This window comes from Engraulis encrasicolus, chromosome 13, assembly GCF_034702125.1.
Source record: "Engraulis encrasicolus isolate BLACKSEA-1 chromosome 13, IST_EnEncr_1.0, whole genome shotgun sequence".
NCBI classification, from domain to species: Eukaryota; Metazoa; Chordata; class Actinopteri; order Clupeiformes; family Engraulidae; genus Engraulis; species Engraulis encrasicolus.
In genome coordinates this window covers 41,448,008-41,470,507 of record NC_085869.1, presented here as the reverse complement: position 1 = coordinate 41,470,507, position 22,500 = coordinate 41,448,008, and the positions used below count along the sequence as shown (strand labels likewise).

At 43.5% G+C, this 22,500-nt stretch overlaps 1 protein-coding gene across 1 annotated transcript in view; it reads left to right on the top strand.

Moving 5' to 3' along the window:
* igsf3 (immunoglobulin superfamily, member 3) overlaps positions 1-22,500 on the top strand; it is a 264,169-nt gene that overhangs the window by 136,829 nt on the left and 104,840 nt on the right. Inside the window, exons 3-4 of the mRNA XM_063213938.1 lie at positions 17,176-17,455; positions 18,529-18,671. Of these exons, the coding sequence (XP_063070008.1) occupies positions 17,176-17,455; positions 18,529-18,671 (423 nt within the window). The remainder of the gene's footprint in view (positions 1-17,175; positions 17,456-18,528; positions 18,672-22,500) is intronic.

Below are 22,500 nucleotides of genomic sequence, written 5' to 3'. Positions count from 1 at the left end.
ATTCATTCATTCATTCATTCATTCATTCAAGACATGGAACATATACCCCCCTATTTTGTCAATAACGTTAAAGTGAAATGGTCAGTGTTGGGGAGTTTTGTAGATTTTTTCTGATCAGCGACCTATGTGTAATCTCCAATGCACCAGTCAGCTGAGGCCTGAAGTTATAGTAAATTCATATGGGAAAGTTTTGCTTCTTTCACTTTCTCACCCCTGACAAAAGCTTTAATATATGTCTCCCACTAGCGAGGCTTGGCAAACAGAGAAGTGACACTCTGCAAACACGCCGCTGCGCAAACTGGTGTTTGTCCAGCAGGCGCGCCAATGAAAGCTTGTGTCTACATCCAGGTGTGATTGACACCTCGGAAGATAAGTAACTTCATATCTTCCTCTTCTTCTCTTCTTCTGTCTTTTCATTTTTTTACCCTCATCCATCCATCATCTGTCTTCTTCTGCTTCATCATACTGATCATTTTTTTCCCTCTTCAACTTGATGGTTAATTATATAAGTAACTTATCTGTTCATTTTCCCTGTTATTTCCTGTAGGGGACAAAACATTTGTCTTGCCAAAATCTGCCCTTTCCATGTTCCATGTTCATAAAATGATAAATCTTTCTTCAGCGCAACAATTATTTTCGTACATCAAACTTCCACCACACATGCTTGACACCATCTAAAGCAAATTTGTTTATCTTGGTCTCATCAGATCACACAACATGGTTCCAGTGATCCATATCCTTGGTCTGTTCATCTCTCTTGAGACCAAGATAAACAAATTTGCTTTAGATGGTGTCAAGCATGTGTGGTGGTAAACAAGTGAGTTGTACAAAAACGGTGTATCCTCTCATAAGCCAAGCATGGTAGTGGGACTGACATGGTTTGGGGATGCATAAATGCTGTCAACATTGGCAATCTGAAATACACCTAAAAGAAACATACATGTCAACATGCACTGTGACTACTGAAGCAGATCATGATATTCTCCATAGGATTGCATTCAAATCTCACACCAATCTATTTAAGCCAGATGCAGACTCAAAATGTAAAAGTTCAATGCAAAGAAAGGTTGAAACGCACACTGATGACCTCCCTTGTCATCCCTTTTCATTTCGTTTCATTTCGAGATGATTCGAGCCAACATAGCCCCTTCTCTACCGGATTTTAATCTGGGGTGTACTCACTTTTGTGAGTACATGTTCAAACATTAATGGCTGTATTTTGTTTTTTTCTGAGTGAACAAAAAATTTAAGCGGTTAAATATGTTGTTAAAAGGTCACTAATCATTGTGTCAAAGTTACATTTCTGTAATGCTTTCCTATGAAAAGATATACTCAAACATCTGCAAAACTATGAGGGGTGTATTCACTTTCGTGATATACTGTACACATGCAGGCACATACACACACACACACAGACACACACACACACACACACACACACACACACACACACACACGCTCACACTCACTCACAGATACTCCAGATACCACCTACTCACTTTTGTTCATCGCTCAAACATCACATGGTGCACCCCCGCACTGACACATCAATCACGACACACACATGCACACATACACACACACACACACACACACACACACACACACACACACACACACACACACGCAAGCAAGCACGCGCACACTCAAAGATGGATCATGTCATACTCGGCCTTGGCAGATATGACATTGATGCATCTCTTCTTCTTTGCTGTTTCATCCTGCACAGTCTAATCACTCCCCCTGTCTTTCCTTCCCGTTGGTTCTCTATGTTTCTCTCTATTTCTCTACCATGGTTTGTATCAGTGTGTATACAGTAAAGTGGTCAATATCAGCATCAATGAACAAAACAAATGTACATCCAAACCGAGCACATGTTGATATCATGCCCTCACACATAGCCTACTGTTCACACATAAACACGGCTCACATTTCCTTTGCTCTATATCAAATTAAAATGTTATTCTCCACATGTGATCGCAGTCAGATGCAGTTGGAAAGACTATGTGCTGACGCACATACGCACGCACACATATGCTTACATGTACTCGTACACTGGCTATATCAACATCAAAAGCGGTGCTTTCTCAGCAATCGTTGTGTCTGCGTTGCTCCCAAAGTGTGTTTGCAAGGCTGTGCTGTAGGTACAGTGTAGGGGGTAGATATCCATGTGTGATTGTATTAGTCCGGCAGCCAAAAGCCAAATATCAGCCGAACCCAGTTTCGTCTGATAAAGTTTTTTTCTCTGCAGTTTGTGGTTGCTTGCGGTGTACCTATTAAGATTCCAGACGATGCCCGGTGATATCCATTGAGGATTTTCAGATATTGAGCCTTTTATGCTTGATGTGCTGCAGCCATAGATTACAACAGTGTTTGGCTCCCAATTCATGTTATGCTGACCAAATACCCTATACCATACTTATTTTGTGTTTGTTTACATGGTAGGATGTGTATAAGAACAGGTGGTGAGGTATGGACATCAGTGGGGGTGGGGTCATGCATGTTTGGGGGCGGGGCATTCACCCAAAAAGCCTGATTTTCCAAGTCGGAGACACAAAGGCCAACATTTCGCCAAACGTGGCTTTATATCTCATAGTGGGTTGTTTGTTTTTTCTGCTTGTAGTTGTCCAACACTTACCCATCTGGATAAGAGTGGGTGATGTGCCAATTTCTGATATTAACCCTTTCATGTTGATTTCGCTGCAGCCATAGCCCGCAAGCTTTTGACAGCTTCATAACTGCACTATGATTAACCATAGAGCATTCTGGGTGGTAGGCCTGCCGCATCAAAGTGGAGAAAGTGTCCTCGTACCAAATAAATTTTAGACAATTACATAACTAGCTGTTTTTCAAGCAGAAATATGTAACATTTAGGCGAATATTGGTGGTGTCAGCTCAGACATACCCAGAAAGGATTACTAATTCAACACAGAATTTCACCATTTCATACATTGCTATTTACTCTTCCTGTGCTGTTGTAACACAAAATAAAAATTGTAAGTAATAATTACACAATTTTTGGCTGATTATTTGTTTGCCTACAAAGTACATAATTTCAGTGGTGAATCCACAAAATGACATTGTAATTGACCTTTTACCAGCCCATGCCATATCAGGGTGTGACACTGCGGCATCCTATTTTGGTATTGGTAAAGGCTTTGTTATCAAGACCCTAAAAGCTGGATATCCCTTGACATCAATTGGTAATGTGCTGGCACCATTCCAACAACTTTCCAGTGAGGCCACTAACTTTGTGTCGGCATGTTATGGCATTCCAGACAGTATCAGCATGTCACATACTAGTGGTGTGGATCGGCACTGCCCTCTCGATCCGATTCGATCACGATTCGGGAGGTAGTAGATCCGATTCGATTCGATTCTATTAGATCCAATCCGATTCGATTCAATTCTACAATGCATTGCAATGCATTACATTTCTACTGAACGCAAAGCAAATGTTCAGCCATAATGAGGAAATACAAGTAGTCAGATACTGAGCAACAATTTATTGGCTGTTTTCTGTATCAGTCTGTATCAGTCTTGCAATGTTTTGAAGTGTTTTTATTTAATTTAACATTCATTTGCTCCCGAAATATCCATGGAAGTAATTGAAACTTAAAAAAATTGCCGGATTGATTCTGGAACTTGCCGGATCTGGATCTGGATCATCCATGCCCCGGATCGATTCGGATCGCCGAATCGATCATTGTTGACACCACTATCACATACAAGGTTGGTGGTATGGGGAAAAAGAATGGGAAAGGTCATTTTTCTTCACCTAACCTGGCTGCTCTTCCACCAACAACAGAGGCATTTATTGAGAATGTGAAAAGGGCTCATTTTCAAGCAATAATGTGGAGGACATTGGTTCACACTCCACCTGAACTATCTCCTGAAGCATTTGGATGGAAGAAAGACCCATGCAACAAAGCACTGATACCAATAAGTGTTCCAGAAAATGTCAAAGTGGCACCAGACTACATTTTACAGATGATCAGATGTGGTTGCAAGAGTAAAAGCCCCTGCAATTCTAAGAAATGTAGCTGTGCTGTAAACAGTGTGCCTTGCACCATTTTCTGTGCATGTTTTTGGCTGGGATGCTGCCGAACCAATGTTGTGTGAGCTTTAGTGTGTGTGTGTGTGTGTGTGTGTGTGTGTGTGTGTGTGTGTGTGTGTGTGTGTGTGTGTGTGTGTGTGTGTGTGTGTGTGTGTGTGTGTGTGTGTGTGTGTGTGTGTGTGTGTGTGTGTGTGTGTGTGTGCGCGTGCGTGTAGTGTATATAATGTAGGCTATAGGTGTTTTAGGTGTTAAGGACTGTATGTTGTATAGGTGTAGACAGGTCTTTCTGTGCAAATTTAAATGCATGTACATGTCTTATTTGATGGCTTTATGGACTTTTAAGTGATCATTTAATACCAGTCAGGATACACTGGATTGACTTAATTTTTTGACTCAACAGTATATATAGTGTATAGCTGTTTTCCTATGTTTAGACCTCTCTCTCTCTCTCTCTCTCTCTCTCTCTCTCTCTCTCTCTCTCTCTCTCTCTCTCTCTCTCTCTCTCTCTCTCTCTCTCTCTCTCTCTCTCTCTCTGAGCATGCGGTACTGTATGTTGCAGTGTATATAGGTCTTTCTGTGTAAATGTAAATGCATGTACAGATCTTATTTGATGGCTTTATGGATTTAAGTGATCATTCAATACCAGTCTGGATACACTGGATGTATGTCATTTCTGTACTCATCTTTTGGAACAGCCAACGACTGCTCACCAGTTACCCCCACACTCTGTTGTTCTTCTTTTGGGGGGGGGGGGTCTTTTATGTTGGCTATTTGTGGTAGGCTACCTACCGGCGATGTTGTCATGTATGTTGTCATGATGTCACAATCCATTCCATACTTTACAGTCTTATTCTAAGCAATGTTGTGAATGTTTTTACTGAGGCATTTCTTGATTTGTCATTCATGACCTGATTTATATAACTAAATGCATAAAAATAGGCAGAAATCGCATTTTTTAAGGTTATTAGCAGTATTTTCTCTGTACCTGGATAACAAAAGGAGATAGCCACAATTAACCACAGTAAATATTCTTGTATGTACAATATTAACAAAATAAAAAAGGAATTTTGAAGCTGGCATTTTCAGGTGGTCAGATTCATTGCATCAAAATATATGCAAATTAGTGCATATTTAATTACATAATAGCCTAATTAGCATATTTAAACATTAAATTACAGAAAACTTTTAATACATTTTTTTCTCCAATTCATGAGTAATCATCTGGTAAAGTTTCATATTGATATCTGCAAGTTTTAAAAAAATACCCTATTCACCTACAGTGTCTCGCCTTATTTGTGGGATTGCTGTTATGAAAGGGTTAATTATTACCCCATATTGGGTTTGTTTCAATAAGGGCAGTGTTAAGGCAGTCCAATGTGAATGTTTTTCAGGTAATAGTAGCAATTTGGTACATTTTGTAACATTATTCACAGTAATATTAGGTGTCTTTAGTTTTTTGTCATAATTTGCATTTATGGGACAATAAAGGCTCAAAATCTGGAAATGCTCAAGGGATATCACCGGGCATCGTCTGAAATCTTGAAGACTTGGCTAAAATCTATCAGATAAAGCAAAAAAAAAAACTTTATCAAAGAAATCTGGGTTCAACCCCACGGCTCCCGGACTATATTTGTCATGTGTAATTGTGCCTGCTTCTATTCAGAGGGTTTTTTTTCCGCTCCTGTTAATTGTTTAATTAATGCTTAACGGACTTCGTTCACGCATTAACGAAGGCGATTATGTTAATTGATGGCCATGCAACAGAAGTGGCGACATATGCTGTTTGCTATTGACATGGAGGAGAGCGGACGACAGCGGCATTGTACAACGCACGAACACACACGCACACGCACACGCACACGCACGCACGCACGCACGCACACACGTAGTTGCACACATGCATGTTTGTATATTAGTTTGTGGTGCATTTAGGACTGGCGTCATGTTGCTGGACTGTCTTTCTTACATCAGTTCTCTGTTGCTGTTTCTCTGCTTCATATCCTAAGTCACATACCATACCATAGCGCTGGATTGATCTCTGAGGAATGTTTTGCTTTAATACCTCTCCACACTATCATGTAATGGAAAAATATAGAAAAATCTAAAAAAATATATTTAAAAAAAACTTCTCTTCACCTAGCTCAGTATCTGTCATAAGGGAACCAATCAAACACCACTTGTTTGGCTAGATCCACTTGATCTTCCTTACCTTCTTGTTGGTAACAACTCTCTTGCGAAAGAATGCTTTCAAATCATTTTTTTATATTTGAAGTAGTGAGATTGAACGCCCCCTAGAGTAAACTTGCTGCTACCGATAAAATTGTTGCAACCTCATTTATCTTTGAGTCTTTTCCACTGTGGCAGTGAAAGCCTGATGTTGTTGGCTATGCTGGTAATCCACATCAGAAGCTGAATATTCTCGCTCCTTTTATCTCTTCCATTTTTTTTCAGGGCAAAGATGGGAGTCCTTTTATGTGTGCCTGACAGCGTATCAATATTGACATCCCTACAGACTTGATTTGCAGATAGCGGATAGTCAGCTTTGGAAGGCAGATCTGGATTGGCATTTGGCTAATGCCCATAGATCCGTCAGGGGGTTTTTCACTTCAGCAGTACACTTTGTGTGTGTGTGCGTGCATTTGTGTGCCTGCGTGTGCGTGCACGTCTGTGTGCGTGTGTGCGTGCGTGTGCTGCGCATGTGCGTGTGCGTGCGCAAAGGTACCCTGCTGTGTGTATTGGAGTGAGTTGCACGCTGCATGAAAGCACCACTCCAGGCAGTGCCAACCACAAGGCCAAACTGAAGGTGGCACAGCGTCGGGCACGCAGCCAGGATTGTTAGACATGTACATGCATAGACATGCACCAAAATGTGATTTCATCAATACAGTATTAAATACTGTCACACATCACATACATATTTACTACATGGACACGCACGCACGCACGCACGCACACAGGTCTTGGTAAATTTCTCAGTATGATTCTGCTCTCGTCCTTTACACAGTTAGTGGTAACAGTGCCAGAACCATTGCATAATCACCACCACCACCACCCTCTAGAAATCCCTTCAACACCCACTCCAATAAGGGACGGGCACAGCGCTTCCATTCTGGGTACGCCGCCATATTGATAGCTAGTTGCTATGGTAAAGGGAGAGTGACTGCCTCCACCATGCATGCAGTTCTGGTCTCTAACATCGACAAGCCGGCTGTGTCCACAGTCAAGAATGTGTGCTACCCAAAGCACAGACACAGCACGCACTGAATACCTTCAACAACAAGCACCACACCACGATAACTTGACAATCGAGCAGTCTGGCTTCTGCATAAACCCGGCGTTCCCACAGGTAGGCGCCTCACCTGATGGCCTAGTTAGCTGTGACGGCTGTGGACAAGGCTGCCTGGAAGTGAAATGCCCTGCTAAGCACAAAAACAGCACTGTCCAGGAGGCTTGTGACGCAGACAAAGACTTTTGTCTCCACAGAGTTGATAGCATTGTTCAGCTCAAACAAGGTCATAGGTACTACACACAAGTGCAGACACAGATGTTCGTGACAGGTGCAACCTACTGTGACTTGACGTTGCCTGTATCCTGCCAGATGTCAGCTTCTGGGAGTCCTGTCTGAGGAAGGCACAGGATTTTTTTCACAAAGTTTGCCTCCCCGAGCTCATCTGGGGGTATTAGACCAGAGACACCTCCACACCGGGATAGAGTGGAAAGTTATATTTGACCGTCTTACAGCAGCAACCCATGCTAGCCGGCGACTCTTTGTTATGGAGGACATTTGTTCTCCATTGAGACGCCTCCAAGTTGGAAAACGGTAAAAAGATAATCCATTTGGGATTTTTTTCCCCGTCCCGTCACAGCTTGCGCTTCTACACCCTACGACACAGCAACGGGCGACCATAACGACAGCAGAGGTCAAATGAACCGGTAAAACACAAAGCAAACTACTAGCAGAATAAAGCAAGTCCTCACTGTAAACAATGGGCTGGCCCGCTTCCAAAATGTCTGCCGCGCAACGTGTGACGTCATGTGCCCGAAATGTATAGGAGCATAACATGAACAGGCACACCTCCCCACGTAGCACCATACTTCCCAGCCACAATCACTGGCCATTACCAACCGTAGTCACAAACTGGCCCTAGCCTTCTTTGCCTCACAATCCCACAGTCACACAGGATCCTACTGGTGAAATGGGGGAAGTCAGTCAGTCAGTTTGTGAGTCTATCATCCCAGCAGGCACAAGAGACGCTGACCTTCCATGGAAGTCAATGTGGGATTTAGCTGAAGAAGAGAAGCAATGATAGAGGGGTTTGCATGAGAATGACAGAAGGAGAAAAACTGTGAAAAAGGAGCAGAGAGAAGATGGGCAGATTGATTGAAAGTACCCATTGGGAAGTAAAATGAAGGAAGGGTAGCGGTTGGACAGAGGATCTTTGGATAGAGTTGTGGAAGAGAAAGAAAAGAAGCATAGAGGAGATGCGTGGATGGATTGCTGGATGGTAGATGGTGGATGGTGTTGCCATATATTCTTACTCTTTTACACATTGATATGGACCATGCACTGGTGTGTGTCTGATGGAAATAAATAATTAATTGAAATGAGGGATAGCCTGACTTCAAAATAGTAAAGAAGAATTTGAATTTTGTTAGATGCTGTTGAGAGCAGATGAGCTATTTGTGCTGCAGGCAGTGGATATGGTGTGTGACTGTACGCTCTCCTGTGTATGTATATGTGTGTGTGTGTGTGTGTGTGTGTATGTGTGAATGCGAGCGAGTATGCATCATGCATGTGCATCTTCCCGTGTGTGTGTGTGTGTGAGAAAGAGAGCATGCATTTTGCTGTACATGAGCTCCCATCTGTCCCACAGCCCGCAGCAGTGCTGTCAAAATCAGAGGGGTTCCATCCGCCTCCGTTTTTTCCCCATCTCGTTTTTTTTTTGTTCTAATTCCTCACAAAGACCAATTTATCTGCTCTGATTGGCTGTTTTTAGCCAGAAGGAGTGGTTGTTGAGTGTTGAGGAGAGTTGCTTTTCCATCTATCTCCGTCTGAGTAAAGTTTTTACTTCATGTAAGGCGTCTTTAAGTACCATGACATGTGCTGTACAACACAGACATTTTTGTTGTTGTTGTTGTCGGTGTTGTTGTTGTTGCTGTTGTTGTTAATAGTATTATTGTTATTATTATTATTATTATGATCATAAGACAATAATTTTGATCCATTCCCCAAATGTCAGACATCAATTAAACCAGTTTAATTTATCCACACACATTTCATACACGCTCTGCACATAGACACATTGACTCAGAGCGAGGCATAGAAAGTGAGGCAGCGTTGCTGAGCAACCCCCAAAGCGGTCGGTTGCCATAGTATCGTGTGTGAGGGGGTGTATGCATGGGGGTTGAAGTTGTCATGGTAACGCATGAACGTGTTTAAAGCGTGAGACAGACGAGATAGTGGAGTGATTAATTAGCGGTGCGAGTCTGTATCATACTCATTACACAGTGTGTGTGTGCGCGCATTGGCGTGTGCCATCTCTCTCTCTCCCTCTCTCTCTCTCTCTCTCTCTCTCTCTCTCTCTCTCTCTGTCTCTCTCTCTCTCTCTCTCTCTCTCTCTCTCTCTCTCTCTCTCTCTCTCTCTGTAAGGAGTGTATGTTCTTCCAGCTAGGCGGAGCAAGAACACCCCCGTTTCAAAGGCTACTTTTGTAGGATGGACACACACACACACACACACACACACACACACACACACACACACACACACACACACACACACCCTTTTTGACTTCCTCCTTTGCACAACGGCCCTAGGACTGTTCTTCACTCTCACTGTTTCGGTCTAAGTCTTTCATCCTCTTGTTTTACATCTTTTGACCCCTCTTTCATTCATTTTACATATCCCGCTTTCTTTATCCACTTTGTTTCTTGCCCTAGAACACACACACACGCACGCACACACACACACACACACACACACACACACACACACACACACACACACACACACACACACACACACACACACACACACACACACACAACCACCACCACCTCTCCCCCATTCCCTCCCTCCTTGCTAAAAGGTGCTTTGCCTTTTTGTTCCAGAAGATGGCCTGTGTGCTTGTGTGCATCTGCCTGTGCTTGCATGCTTGTGTGTGTGTGTGTGGCGTCACAGTGTGTGTCTGTGCGTGTGTGTGTCTGTGCGTGTGTGTGTGTGTGTGTGTGTGTGTGTGTGTGTGTGTGTGTGTGTGTGTGTGTGTGTGTGTGTGTGTGTGTGTGTGTGTGTGTGTGTGTGTGTGTGTGTGTGTGTGTGGTGTTAAAGTGTGATCAAACAGGCAGTTGAATTATTCAGCGCAGGATGAGTGCACCTGGCTGTCCTGCTGGCAGCTGCTGTGAGAGGAGAGGATGCACACACACACACACGTGCGCACACACACACACAGACAATCCCCAAATCTCTGAGCAGCTTTGTGAAGATTCACTTCTCTGTGGGCTGTTTTCTTTCCTGGTCTCCTTGCTTTAGGTCAGATCTCTCTCTCTCTCTCTCTCTCTCTCTCTCTCTCTCTCTCTCTCTCTCTCTCTCTCTCTCTCTCTCTCACACACACACTCACACTCACACTCACACTCACACTCACACACACACACACACACACACACACACACACCTGCTCTCCACTCTACAGCACATTGCAGCAACAGAGTCTAGCTATACTTAGCCATGATAGAATGTTTCAGATGTAATGATGAACAAGATTCTGTTGCTGCAGATGAAGCGTTTGGGATGAACTCATAACTTCTTGGGTTCTCTAAAAGGTTCCTCAGAAAACATGTAGGGGTTTTCCGCAGTGGGAGTGCCCTCACATTTGTTTTTTAGTGCAGGTCTTGTACCTCTCATTCTCACACCTATACTATACTTAACCATGATAGAATGTTCTAGAAGAAAAGATGAAAAGATGATTCCGTTGCAGAAGAAAAATCATAATTATGACACTGATTTGGTTTGAAAATGATGCGTCCGAGGAAAAGGATGGAAATTGCAGTGCCAGTGATGGCGACGAGTTACTTGGAGGAGGACTAACTATAACTACAGACAGACAGACAGACTTGTTTGGGTGACAGAACACACCCACAAACCTAGTGGTGGTCACATGATCAGAGGTGACGTACACAACAGAGCTGTGTGTCAGCTGTATGTCACATATGCTGGCCTACATGTCTACCACACCATAACATCATAGCTGCCCCCCCCCTTCTTCGCCCTTCAAAAGCCATTCACCTCCTGATCTTGACGGCTTAATCTTCCTTTCCCCACCTCCCTCTCTCTCTCTCTCTCTCTCTCTCTCTCTCTCTCTCTCTTGTATAAAAGCCTGATCCCCAAACGAGCTGGTGACCTTCAGTGGCGCATCCTACACTGTGCTATGGCCACAAAGGTGTTTCTTGCAAGGTTGGGGGGTGGGGTCTCTAACCTTTGTACATCATGCAACGTACCTGACTCTGTGTTCCATGTCTTTTCTGAATGTGTAAAATTAAGTCCATTGTTCTGCACGCTCACACGAGTTTGCGCTAGATTTGGTTTCATTTTTTCCAAGGAATTGTTTATTTTTGGCGTGAAGTACTCAAAGAAAGCTGCATCTGTATGTACATGTTTAAATTTTCTTGTTGGTCAAGCCAAGATGGCTGTGTGGAAATGTCACAGGCTAGAGTAGGAGGGCAAAACAGTGGAACAAATTGACATGTTCAAAATGTTAGTTGAGGCAAGGATCTCAGCAGAATTTGCCTATTTTCAACTTACTAACAACATTGATATGTTTGGAAAGAAATGGTGTATGGACAAAGGCTTGTGGATAGTTGATAGTAGCCATAAGCTACGCTTCATTTGGTAATAATGTGGTTGTATTCATGTGATGGGATGATGATGGGGTGGGGCAAGGGCTGTAAGGTTTGTTGTGGTTATGAGGGAGAGGGCTCCTCCCTTCACTATGCTGGATTTTCGACCTATGGAGTTGGCTATATCCTGTAATGTAAAATAGTGAAGGTGTCACAATAAACGATGTGTTAAAATTCAAATTCTTTCTTTCTCTCTCGCTCTCTCTCTCTCTCTCTCTCTCTCTCTCTCTCTCTCTCTCTCTCTCTCTCTCTCATTCTCCCACGGGCACGTGACAGAGGACTGTTTGACAGGCCAGAGATTGCCACCACATGCGGCTGACTGACAAGTCAGTCTCGCAGCCATAGAGATTGATTGATGGGTTGCTAGTGGGCATATGGGAAATCAAAAACAAACATGGCAAACGCGTAACTTCCCTCGGAATGTACCACCGCTCCCAGGGACAGAGGGAGTGAGAGATAGAGAGAGAGGGAGGGAGGAGAGACAGAGGGAAAAAAAGAAATAAAAGAAGGATGTGGAGGGGGAATGAGGATGAGAAAGGACAAGAAAGGAGAGAGACCGAGAGGAGCAGAGTAAGTGAAAGATGGTTAAATCAGTAGACCAAGGCATGCACATACGTTTGTGTATGTGCCATGCACAAGAAGAGAGGAAGAACAGAAGAGAGAAAAAGAGATGAACTGACAACCATCTTCCCTGCAGGCAAGATCTTGTCTTTGCTTTGAGGAGGTGCTGTACTCTTGTGTAATCAGGAGACTGTGCTTGCAGTGTGCAGCAGGTGTAAACCAAGGCACTATTTATGGTTAGTTTTTGTCATGCACACACACACACACACACATGCAGATACGTACACATAGACACATGCTCATACACACTCATACACTCACGGTAATGCATCCTCACTCATACTTCCACACACACACACACACACATTCACTCTTGCATTCTATATTCCTATTTCTCACTCTTGCACCTTTTCTCTGCACATTTTACCCATCCTCATCTAGCTATGCTTTATCTGGACCACTCGCACGCACGCACGCACGCACGCACGCACGCACGCACGCACGCACGCACGCACGCACGCATGCACGCACGCACGCTATAATTAAGTACTGCGTGGGCTAAGGTGTATTGAAGCGTGGCTGCTGGGTGACAGGCAGCAGGCCAGGAATAGACCTGACACGTCTGCTGCAGGGAGCTCTTACACACACACGCAGACACACACACGCACACGCGCACGTGCACACGCTCACACACACACGAACACACACACACACACACACACACACACACACACACACACACACAAACCCACCATTGCCAGCAAACTAGTAATTGCAGTTTCTCACTCAAACAGCCATTTACTCTAGATCTGCTGAGTCAATTTCTCTCTCACTCACTCACTCACTCACTCACTCTCTCTTTCTCTCTCTCTCTCTCTCTCTCTCTCTCTCGCTCTGCTCCCCCATCTCTCTCTCTCTCTCTCTCTCTCTCTCTCTCTCTCTCTTTCTCTTTCTCTTTCTCTCTCTCTCTCTCTCTCTCTCTCTCTCTCTCTCTCTCTCTCTCTCTCTCTCTCTCTCTCTCTCTCACACACACACACACACACACACACACACACACACACACACACACACACACACACACACACACACACACACACACACACACACACACACACACACACACACACACACTTTCTAATTAATCAGGTCAGACGTGGAGTATATCTGTCTCTTGGCAGCTATAAATAGGCTTCACTTTGCAGTACAAGGCCGGTGAGAAGCTAATTTAGGAACGCCTGTTCAAAGCTGCTTGACATGCATAGTTAGAAGTGATATGTGACTTTGTGTATGCAGGCTGCGAAATTATGAATGAAGTGTGTGTGTGCGAGTGCGCGTGCGTGTGTGTGCATCCTTCTGTGCGTGTGTTTGTGTTGTTGTTAGTGCTTGTAGCGTCTAATTGCTTGTAGTATCTATGCTGTGCTTTTTAATTTTGTTGCAGGTTATTTGCCTGCTCCATCCACTGCTGCTGTTACAGTCAAAGGGACAAAATAAACAAATAAAAGTGGAAATTGAGCCGAGTACAGTATTTTCTGATGCATGACCGTGGTCACCCATTCCATGAGTGAGATGGAACAGTGATAAAGGGAGGAAATGTCAGGCTGTTGGGTCCCCCACTGACTGTCGCACAGCATTGTTTAACCCAGTGGTTCTCAAACTTTTTCAGACCGAGGACCACTTTGTCCCCCCAAAAATCATCAGGGACCACCTGTCAACTGAATTGGCAGTTGATGGGTGCTAATTTGACACTGCTAATTTCAATGCAGATCACTTACTTTTTATTCACATTATAAGCCTGTCTTTTTCAGTTGAAAACATGAAAATTTTACAAATGTAGCCTACTGTTAGCTTATCTTGGAAAAGTAGAAATCCCCTCGCGGACCACCTGAGCTCTATCGCGGACCACTATTCTGCCCTGCTAAGGCAAAAGGCAGTAACTTCAAATTTTTCAAAAATGAGTTTTTGTCATATTTGCAATAATAAGCATCAGTTTTATCATGTGAACAAACATGGAGTTTGAAATCAGTTGTTTTGAGGATAAAAAAAGGTGTACAGTAAAACAAGCTGAAAATCCTTTGGGTAAACTAAGGCAGAAGACAGTAACTTCAGTTACTGCTTTTTGCCTTCTGCTCTGGACCTGCAGAATTCTGGAACTCTGATGTTCCAAACTGAGGCAGAACACAGTAACTTCAGTTACTGTTCATCTGGTAACAGTTAAAACTCCTTCTTTAAATTTCAGTCATGTAAATAATCAAAAAAAATATAAAATGAAACTATTATATTATGAAACATGATCAGCCTGCTAGGAAATGTGTGTAACTATTATTTGAGGTAGTATGAAATACAAATACACACACAAAACCCATTTATAATTATATTATTATTATTATTATTAACAATTTATATGTTAATAAACATGACATTTTGTCATAATGACTCCAATAGTGTGTATACTGCTTAAATTATATGTGAAAGTTGTATTTGTTGCTTATTATTCAGATTTAAAATGGAAGTTACTGTCTTCTGCCTTAGTATGACTAATTGTCATTCCGGGGGCAATGCTAAGGCAGAACACAGTAACTTCCAAAAAAGGGTCAAAGGTTAACTATTTGTAAAATTATTTTTTATGAATAGATGTAGGCAGGCATACACTACAAACTGTGAAAATTACAGCTTTGTAGCTATAACCAGATTGTGGTGACATTCATTTATTTTAAGATAACTTCAACATCATTTTTCTCAGTTTCACACTCTGGTGAGTTACTGTCTTTTGCCTTAGTAGGGCAGTATTGGTCCCCTGACCACACTTTGAGAATCACTGGTTTAACCCATTTTAGCCTAATCCCTTTCTGGGAAAAGGTGCCCTCTCCCTGTTAAAACCTAAATATCTCAGCCTCCGAAGCACATAAAAGCAAGAAATACGTTGCATTTAAAATCTAGAACCTTCATATTGCACAAGAATGTGTTCATTCACCTCTAACATATCCACATTTGTAATAAAATAGCTCAAATCTCAAGAACCTTAATTCAGTGTGTATGTCGCTCCAGGACACAATGGGTTAAGTTACTTTACCAATGCAACTGACCCTTGAAATTCATCTCATTTGAATGTCAATGTATACAGTCCATTCAGTGAAATGAAATCCGTTTTACATGCAGTAGCCTCAATGACCACTGCTGGCTGAAACCCTACTACCAGTATGTCGTTGGAATTGTATTTGGGGGCCTGGTGTCTGTTTTGCCCATTTTTAAATTACCGTGAAGGTAATATACTAGACATGCATACCACTGAGGGCTTGAGTTTGATTGGGTCTGGTCTGTGAGGAGGAGGGTGGATGGAAGGTGGAAGGGGGAGGGAGATGGAGAGAGAGAGAGAGAAGAGTGGTGGAGAAAGAGTGGTAGAGAGACGGGGATGAATGGAAAGATGGATGGGAGGAAGAAGGAACAGTATAGGTTGAAATGAAAGAGGGATGAGGAAGTGAGTGAAGAAGAGCAAAAAACAATGCATAAAAGAGCAAGTCCTGGGGCACTGAGTTGCTGTAATAACAAGGTCAGAGTTTTGCTTCACCAGAAGAGAATCCTTTTTAAATGTTAATGGGTCACACCATACCGTATATCCTATGTGTGTGCGTTAGTGTGCACTTAAAGTGAGATGGAGAGAGTATGTGCGTGTGAGAGAGAGAGAGAGAGAGAGAGAGAGAGAGAGAGAGAGAGCTTGTCAGTAAGCCCTAGTAGATGTTTGGCAAACTGTTTTGTTTTGCGAAATCAATCACTATTATTCTGTAAATGGCTGTTGACATCTCTGAGGTGTGTTTGTGTGAGTGAAATGCGAATGTTCTCTTTGCCTGCCAGCTATTGCTTTGCTGATCCTCTGAAATGTCTTTGCTCCTTAGATAAAGTGCATTAGGACAGCAAGAGTGAATACATTGACACAAGCATACTTACAAAGCAATTATGTGCACTTATGTGCTACTTAGGGAATCAAGAGGGAGTGTGCATCTGTGAATACAGTGCTTATACAATACACTTGAATGCACTTATGTGCTGTACTGTTTTGGGTAGTGAGATAGAATGTGCTTACATAAACATATTCATAAACCCTTACACATGGTGAACAAGAGCACTTACGTATGGTGAACAGGAACACATATTTATATGTACTGGACAAGAAGAACATTTCTATATGCTGGCCTGAGAGAATATGTGTCAGGCACATGTAAGTGCATCTAGAACATTAGTGGTGTTCTTCACAACTCTGTTGGATTTCTGCAATATTAATGCGGCACTATTGTTTGTAATGTCTTTTTCATGAAGCACTTTTTGCAACATCCTTTGAATGAAATGTGATGGTGGTGGTGATGTTAATGGTGGTGGTGATGGTGATGATGAATATTGTGTTATTTTGTTGATTATTGGTTTGGGGGAGATGCTGGTGTACCTTCTGAAAGTCACACTGGGAGAGGCCCATTGTCATTGTGACACATCATGCCACAGCATTCAGTGCACACAAAGGCATTGCATTTATGCAACACCTGTTTTTCATGGTGATGACAATACATTTTTGATGATTGTTGTTCGCCAGTACGGTTATTACTGCTACAGAAACATTTCTCAGTTTCCTCCCACACTCATCTTCCTCCTCTTCTTCTTCCTCTTCTTCCTCCAACAGTGATCCCCGACACCCTGTCCGTGTCCTCCGCTGCCCAGACCCTATCCAAGGTGGAGGGCGAGACGCTCCAGCTCACCTGTGAGGTCAGCCGCTCCACCTCCCAACACACTCACCTGGCCGTGGGCTGGTACCTGCGTCCCGCTGACGACCCAGCTGACACAGCGCCCCGTGACATCGTCACCCTCTCCCGGGACTTTGTGCTGCGACCCGGCAGCCCGTACCGTCAGAGGCTCTCCTCGGGTGACCTGAGGCTGGATAAGACGGGCGCTAACACATACAGGTGTGTGAAGATTCTCATTCGGTCAAGTGATTTGGGGTAGCTTTGACCGATCAATTCAAAATGTTCAAGATTTTATTTCACATGCTTTCTTGCGTTGGTAATATAAGCATTATCAAATAGCAGTACCAAGTTGGGAAACCTTGGCTCAATAGTAAGAATGCTGGCCTCTGAATTAGAAGGTTGTTGGTTCAAATCCCACCCTTACCAGCATCCTCATCCATGGTTGAAGTGCCCTTGAGCAAGGCACCTAACCCCACATTGCTCCAGGGCCTGAAACAAATAACCTGTACCTAAATAACTAGTAGTCGACTTGGATTAAAAGTGTGAGCTAAGTGTAATGTTATGTAATTTAATGTAATGCTCAAAAGAAGTTTACTTGTAAGCATGTGTAAAGATGTGAACTGAGTTTCACTTCTTTACACCTTGACTTGTCTCTATGGATGTATAATATTAAGACCTCTTCACACCTTAACTTATTTTGATGAGGAATGGATAGTATTTCAAGCTCAAAGGAAAAGACCAGTTGCTTACAATCAATGACAGTTCATAAGATATCTAGAGGACGGTTCAATGGATTTGAAGCCTTTTCAGCTGTAGTTTTTGAAACAGAGCAGCAGATTGTAAATTTGAATTGCAAATCAGGAAACCTCAAATGAGAGTTGAAAATGTTTCAAATCAGTTTTATTTAAGTCATTTAAGCCTGTTGCTGTATACCTATACGCTGCATTGACCAAGTCGCCTGGAGCGTCATGAACGCTGCCTTCAGACTCTTGGGATTTATTTTTTATTACAGCTGAATGAACACATTCTAGTGAAAGATGAGGGTCCTAGCTTTTAAATATAACTTAGTTCATCTTTTCATGTGTCTCGGAGGCTGAGATATTTAGGTTTTTATGCTGAGGGCACCTATTCCAACAAAGGGCTTAGGCATTCAGTAGGCGTTTTTTACAGGTGCCTTAGGTTAAAATGGGTTCATAGAAAGGAACCTTGGAGTGCATCCGAGTAATGAATCGGTTTCCATTCTATGATATACCCTACTATATAAAATAAACTCTCTGGGTAATACCACACAGGCTGACCATCTACAAGCTGCAGCCTGCTGACCAGGGTGCCTTCTACTGCGAGGCCTCAGAGTGGATCCAGGACCCGGACAAGTCGTGGTACGCCATCAGCCGCAAGCAGTCCGACAAGACGTCTGTACGCGTGCAGCCCACCGGTGAGTCACTGAGCAGGGGTTGGGGTGTGTGTGTGGGTGTGTGTGTGTGGGTGTGTGTTGGTGTGTGTTGGTGGGAGTGTGTGTTGGTGTGTGTTGGTGGGTGGGAGTGTGTGTTGGTGTGTGTTGGTGGGTGGGAGTGTGTGTGTGTATTGGTGGGTGGGAGTGTGTGTGTGTATTGGTGGGTGGGAGTGTGTGTGTGTATTGGTGGGTGGGAGTGTGTGTGTGTGTGTGTGTGTGTGTGTGTGTGTGTGTGTGTGTGTGTGTGTGTGTGTGTGTGTGTGTGTGTGTGTGTGTGTGTGTGTGTGTGTGTGTGTGTGTATGTGTATTGGTGGGTGGGAGTGAGTGTGTGTGTAGGTGGGTGGGAGTGTGTGTGTGTATTGGTTGGTGGGAGTGTGTGTGTGTATTGGTGGGTGGGAGTGTGTGTGTGTATTGGTGGGTGGGAGTGTGTATGTGTATTGGTGGGTGGGAGTGAGTGTGTGTGTAGGTGGGTGGGAGTGTGTGTGTGTATTGGTTGGTGGGAGTGTGTGTGTGTATTGGTTGGTGGGAGTGTGTGTGTGTATTGGTGAGTGGGAGTGTGTGCCTGAATTACAGTGCCTGAATTATGTCCGTATGTGTGCAGCCCACCGGTGAGTTATTGAGCAGGGGCGAGGAGATGTGGATGAGGAGATCTTCATCATTCACTATACTACATCTGTCTGTGTCACTGTTTTTCTCTACTTCTGACTTTGGTTCACTGAAACACACCAAGTGTCTCTCTTCCTGTGTGTGTGTGTGTCTGTCTCCCAGCATATACATGTACGTATACATGGGATTTGGGATTATGGTATTGGTGTGTGTGGCTGAATGAAAGTGTGTCTTCCAGAAGGGCTAGTCACATGAAAACTCTAGACAACTGTGAGTCTAATAAGGCTGGGCGGTTCTGGAAAAAAAAATGAGTATCACGGTTTTCTTGATGAAAATTAATATCACGGTTCTCTGCACAATTTTTTTTTCATAAGTGACGATTTTCCTCTACATCTCAATGTTTCTGAAGAAAAGGCTGAAATTGAATTTTAAAATGAGATGAAATCCTGAGTTTTAATTAATCTCCATTTCTATTTTCATCACTTTTTTGGAATAAAAACTTCTCTCATCAAAAAGTGAACCTTGTGTTGGTAAAAACCGTTATCACGTTTTCAGAATTGTAGTTCAGTGTTTTCACTGCTTTCTGAGTTTTAACATACTGTAATACTACAGATCATTCTAATTCCCGAGCTATGTTCTGTGGAAACATTTTTCAAGAATCGAAACTAGAGTTAAAAGTTGCTCATATGAATTAGGCTAAGCACGTACCTATAGGCATGAAGCACAAAGGAAGTTTGTGGTGTACACAGTAGGCACCAGAGGATATACTGAGAACTGCCAATGAGATACTTCCTGTTTGTTTGACGAAGCGTCTGTTTCTGATATTTCTTCCTGTCTTTATCCAACTGTTCCTGGCCTTCTCTTCTCTTCTCTTCTCTTCTCTTCTCTTCTCTTCTCTTTTCTTTTCTTTTCTTCTCTTCTCTTCTCTTTTCTTTTCTTTTCTTCACGTCTCTTCACGTCTCTTCTCTTCTCTTCTCTTCTCTTCTCTTCTCTTCTCTTCACATCTCTACTTCTCATTTTGTTTCAGCGAAACAGACTGAGCCTCTCTTTTTCTCACTCCCCATCTACCCTTTACTCTCATAATCCTCCTGCTCTTCCTCTCTCTCTCTCTCTCTCTCTCTCTCTCTCTCTCTCTCTCTCTCTCTCTCTCATATTCTTTTTCCATTCCCTCCTATAATGTTCTGTACATCCTCTGTTCCTTCTGATTGCAGCTTGTTCTATGTTCCATGTTCCACCACTGAAATGGCCTACTGTCATCAATAATCAAAACTTATGGCGGGCGGCTGTCAGCCCTCTGTGTGTGTGTGTGCGTGTGTGTGTGTCTGTGCGTGTGTGTGTGTGTGTGTGTGTGTGTATGTGTGTGTGTGTGTGTGTGTGTGTGTGTGTGTGTGTGTGTGTGTGTGTGTGTGTGTGTGTGTGTGTCTGTGTGTCTGTCTGTCTGTCTGTCTGTCTGTCTGTCTGTCTGTCTGTCTGTCTAGTTTTATGTCTCGCTGTCTCTCTGCCTCACCTCAGTAACTGCTCTGCTTTTTGATCTTTTGAAAATGTACATGCTGTTAAGCCCATCTGCCTTCAGCTCTGCACCAACCTACTTCCCCAGGGTCAGCTTACTGGTGTGTGTGTGTGCGTGTGCGTGTGCGTGTGCATGTGCGTGTGCGTGTGCGTGCGCGTGCGCGTGCGTTTGTACGTGCGTCTGTGTACGTTAGAGAGAGACGAAGTGGATGGGGGGGTGCTCTGAAAGTGTGTGTGTGTGTCTGTGTGTTGCGTGAGAGACTTTAGGCTCACACTGCCCCCTTGTTGCGCTCAAGAATGATCTGTACATCTGTCACATTTAAACACACACACACACACACACACACACACACACACACACACACACACACACACACACACACACACACACACACACACACACACACACACACACACACGTTGGCTCCAGAGCTGCTATTGCTGCTCGATCGCTATCTTAAATTAAGCTTGTTAGACGTCTCCCTGGGTGGTAGCAAGACACGCAGTTACACACACACACACACCGCACGCACGCACGCACACAGCACACAACAGTCTTCCTGTTTGTGGAAAGAGCCTGGAGGACAAGGGCGGTATTCAGTCATACTGTAGATGCAATTGTTTTCTCTTTCCTCTCTGTCGCTCTCGTACTATTTTTCTCTCACTTCTATTGTGTCTTCTTCTTTCTGTCCAATAGGATCCCCTACGTATCTTTACAGAGGCTGTATTTCATAGTCACTTCTGCATATTCTCTTGCTACGTACGCATGCACACACGCACGCACGCACACACACACACACACACACGCGTACGCACACACGCACACACGCACCTACACACACGTGCGCACACACACACACACCTGACCCGCCCCTATGAAGTGAAGTTAGGCAAACACGTCACACCCAGCAGGCCTCAATGCCCAGCTTATCAGGCCAATGCCAGCCCTGGCCGTGACGTGGTTGCGTGGGTGCGTTTGCGTGTGCCTGTGTGTGCATCCATTTGTCTGCGTGTGTGTGTCTTGCCCTGGCTGTGATGTAACCGTGACATACTGGAATAGCTTATTTCATGGCAGGAGAGCAGTGTGCGCTTGCGTGCATGTGTGTGTGTGTGTGTGTTTATTGTCGTGTGGCTGTGAGATGGGAAAGAGGCCAGGAGAGCAGATCAAGGGCCACTCGTATTGTTTGTGGGTCCCCATTAAGCCTGGGCGATATGAGAAAAACTTAGATTTCGATTATTTCTCCCCAAAATTTTCGATTTCGATTTTAATCACGATATGAATAAAATCATATTTATTTTTTATTTATTTTAATTCCCGGGGGAGGGGGGCATGAAGGGCATGAGACATACACAAGTTTATATTGTATAGGCCTATACAATATAGCCTACAAAATATCTATAAAGGAGGAAAATGAGAGATAAATGCCTAAAGCAAATATCTTTAACCACCAGAAGGATAACTGTCTGAGTCCCCCAGTTTTTCCAAATTCTTCCCAATAACACACTCACACCCACAGCAGGTATTTAGTTTCCATTGACAGGATGGGAGAAAAAACTCTCTCACAGGGCCTCTAATTGCCTGGAGCACTGTGGGGTGATGTGCCTGCCTTTTTCTCATTGCTACCCTTCAGTATTTTTTTAAATTTTTAAATGACATAAGATTATCTGTTAGCCTACATTTGCAAACTGCAATCAT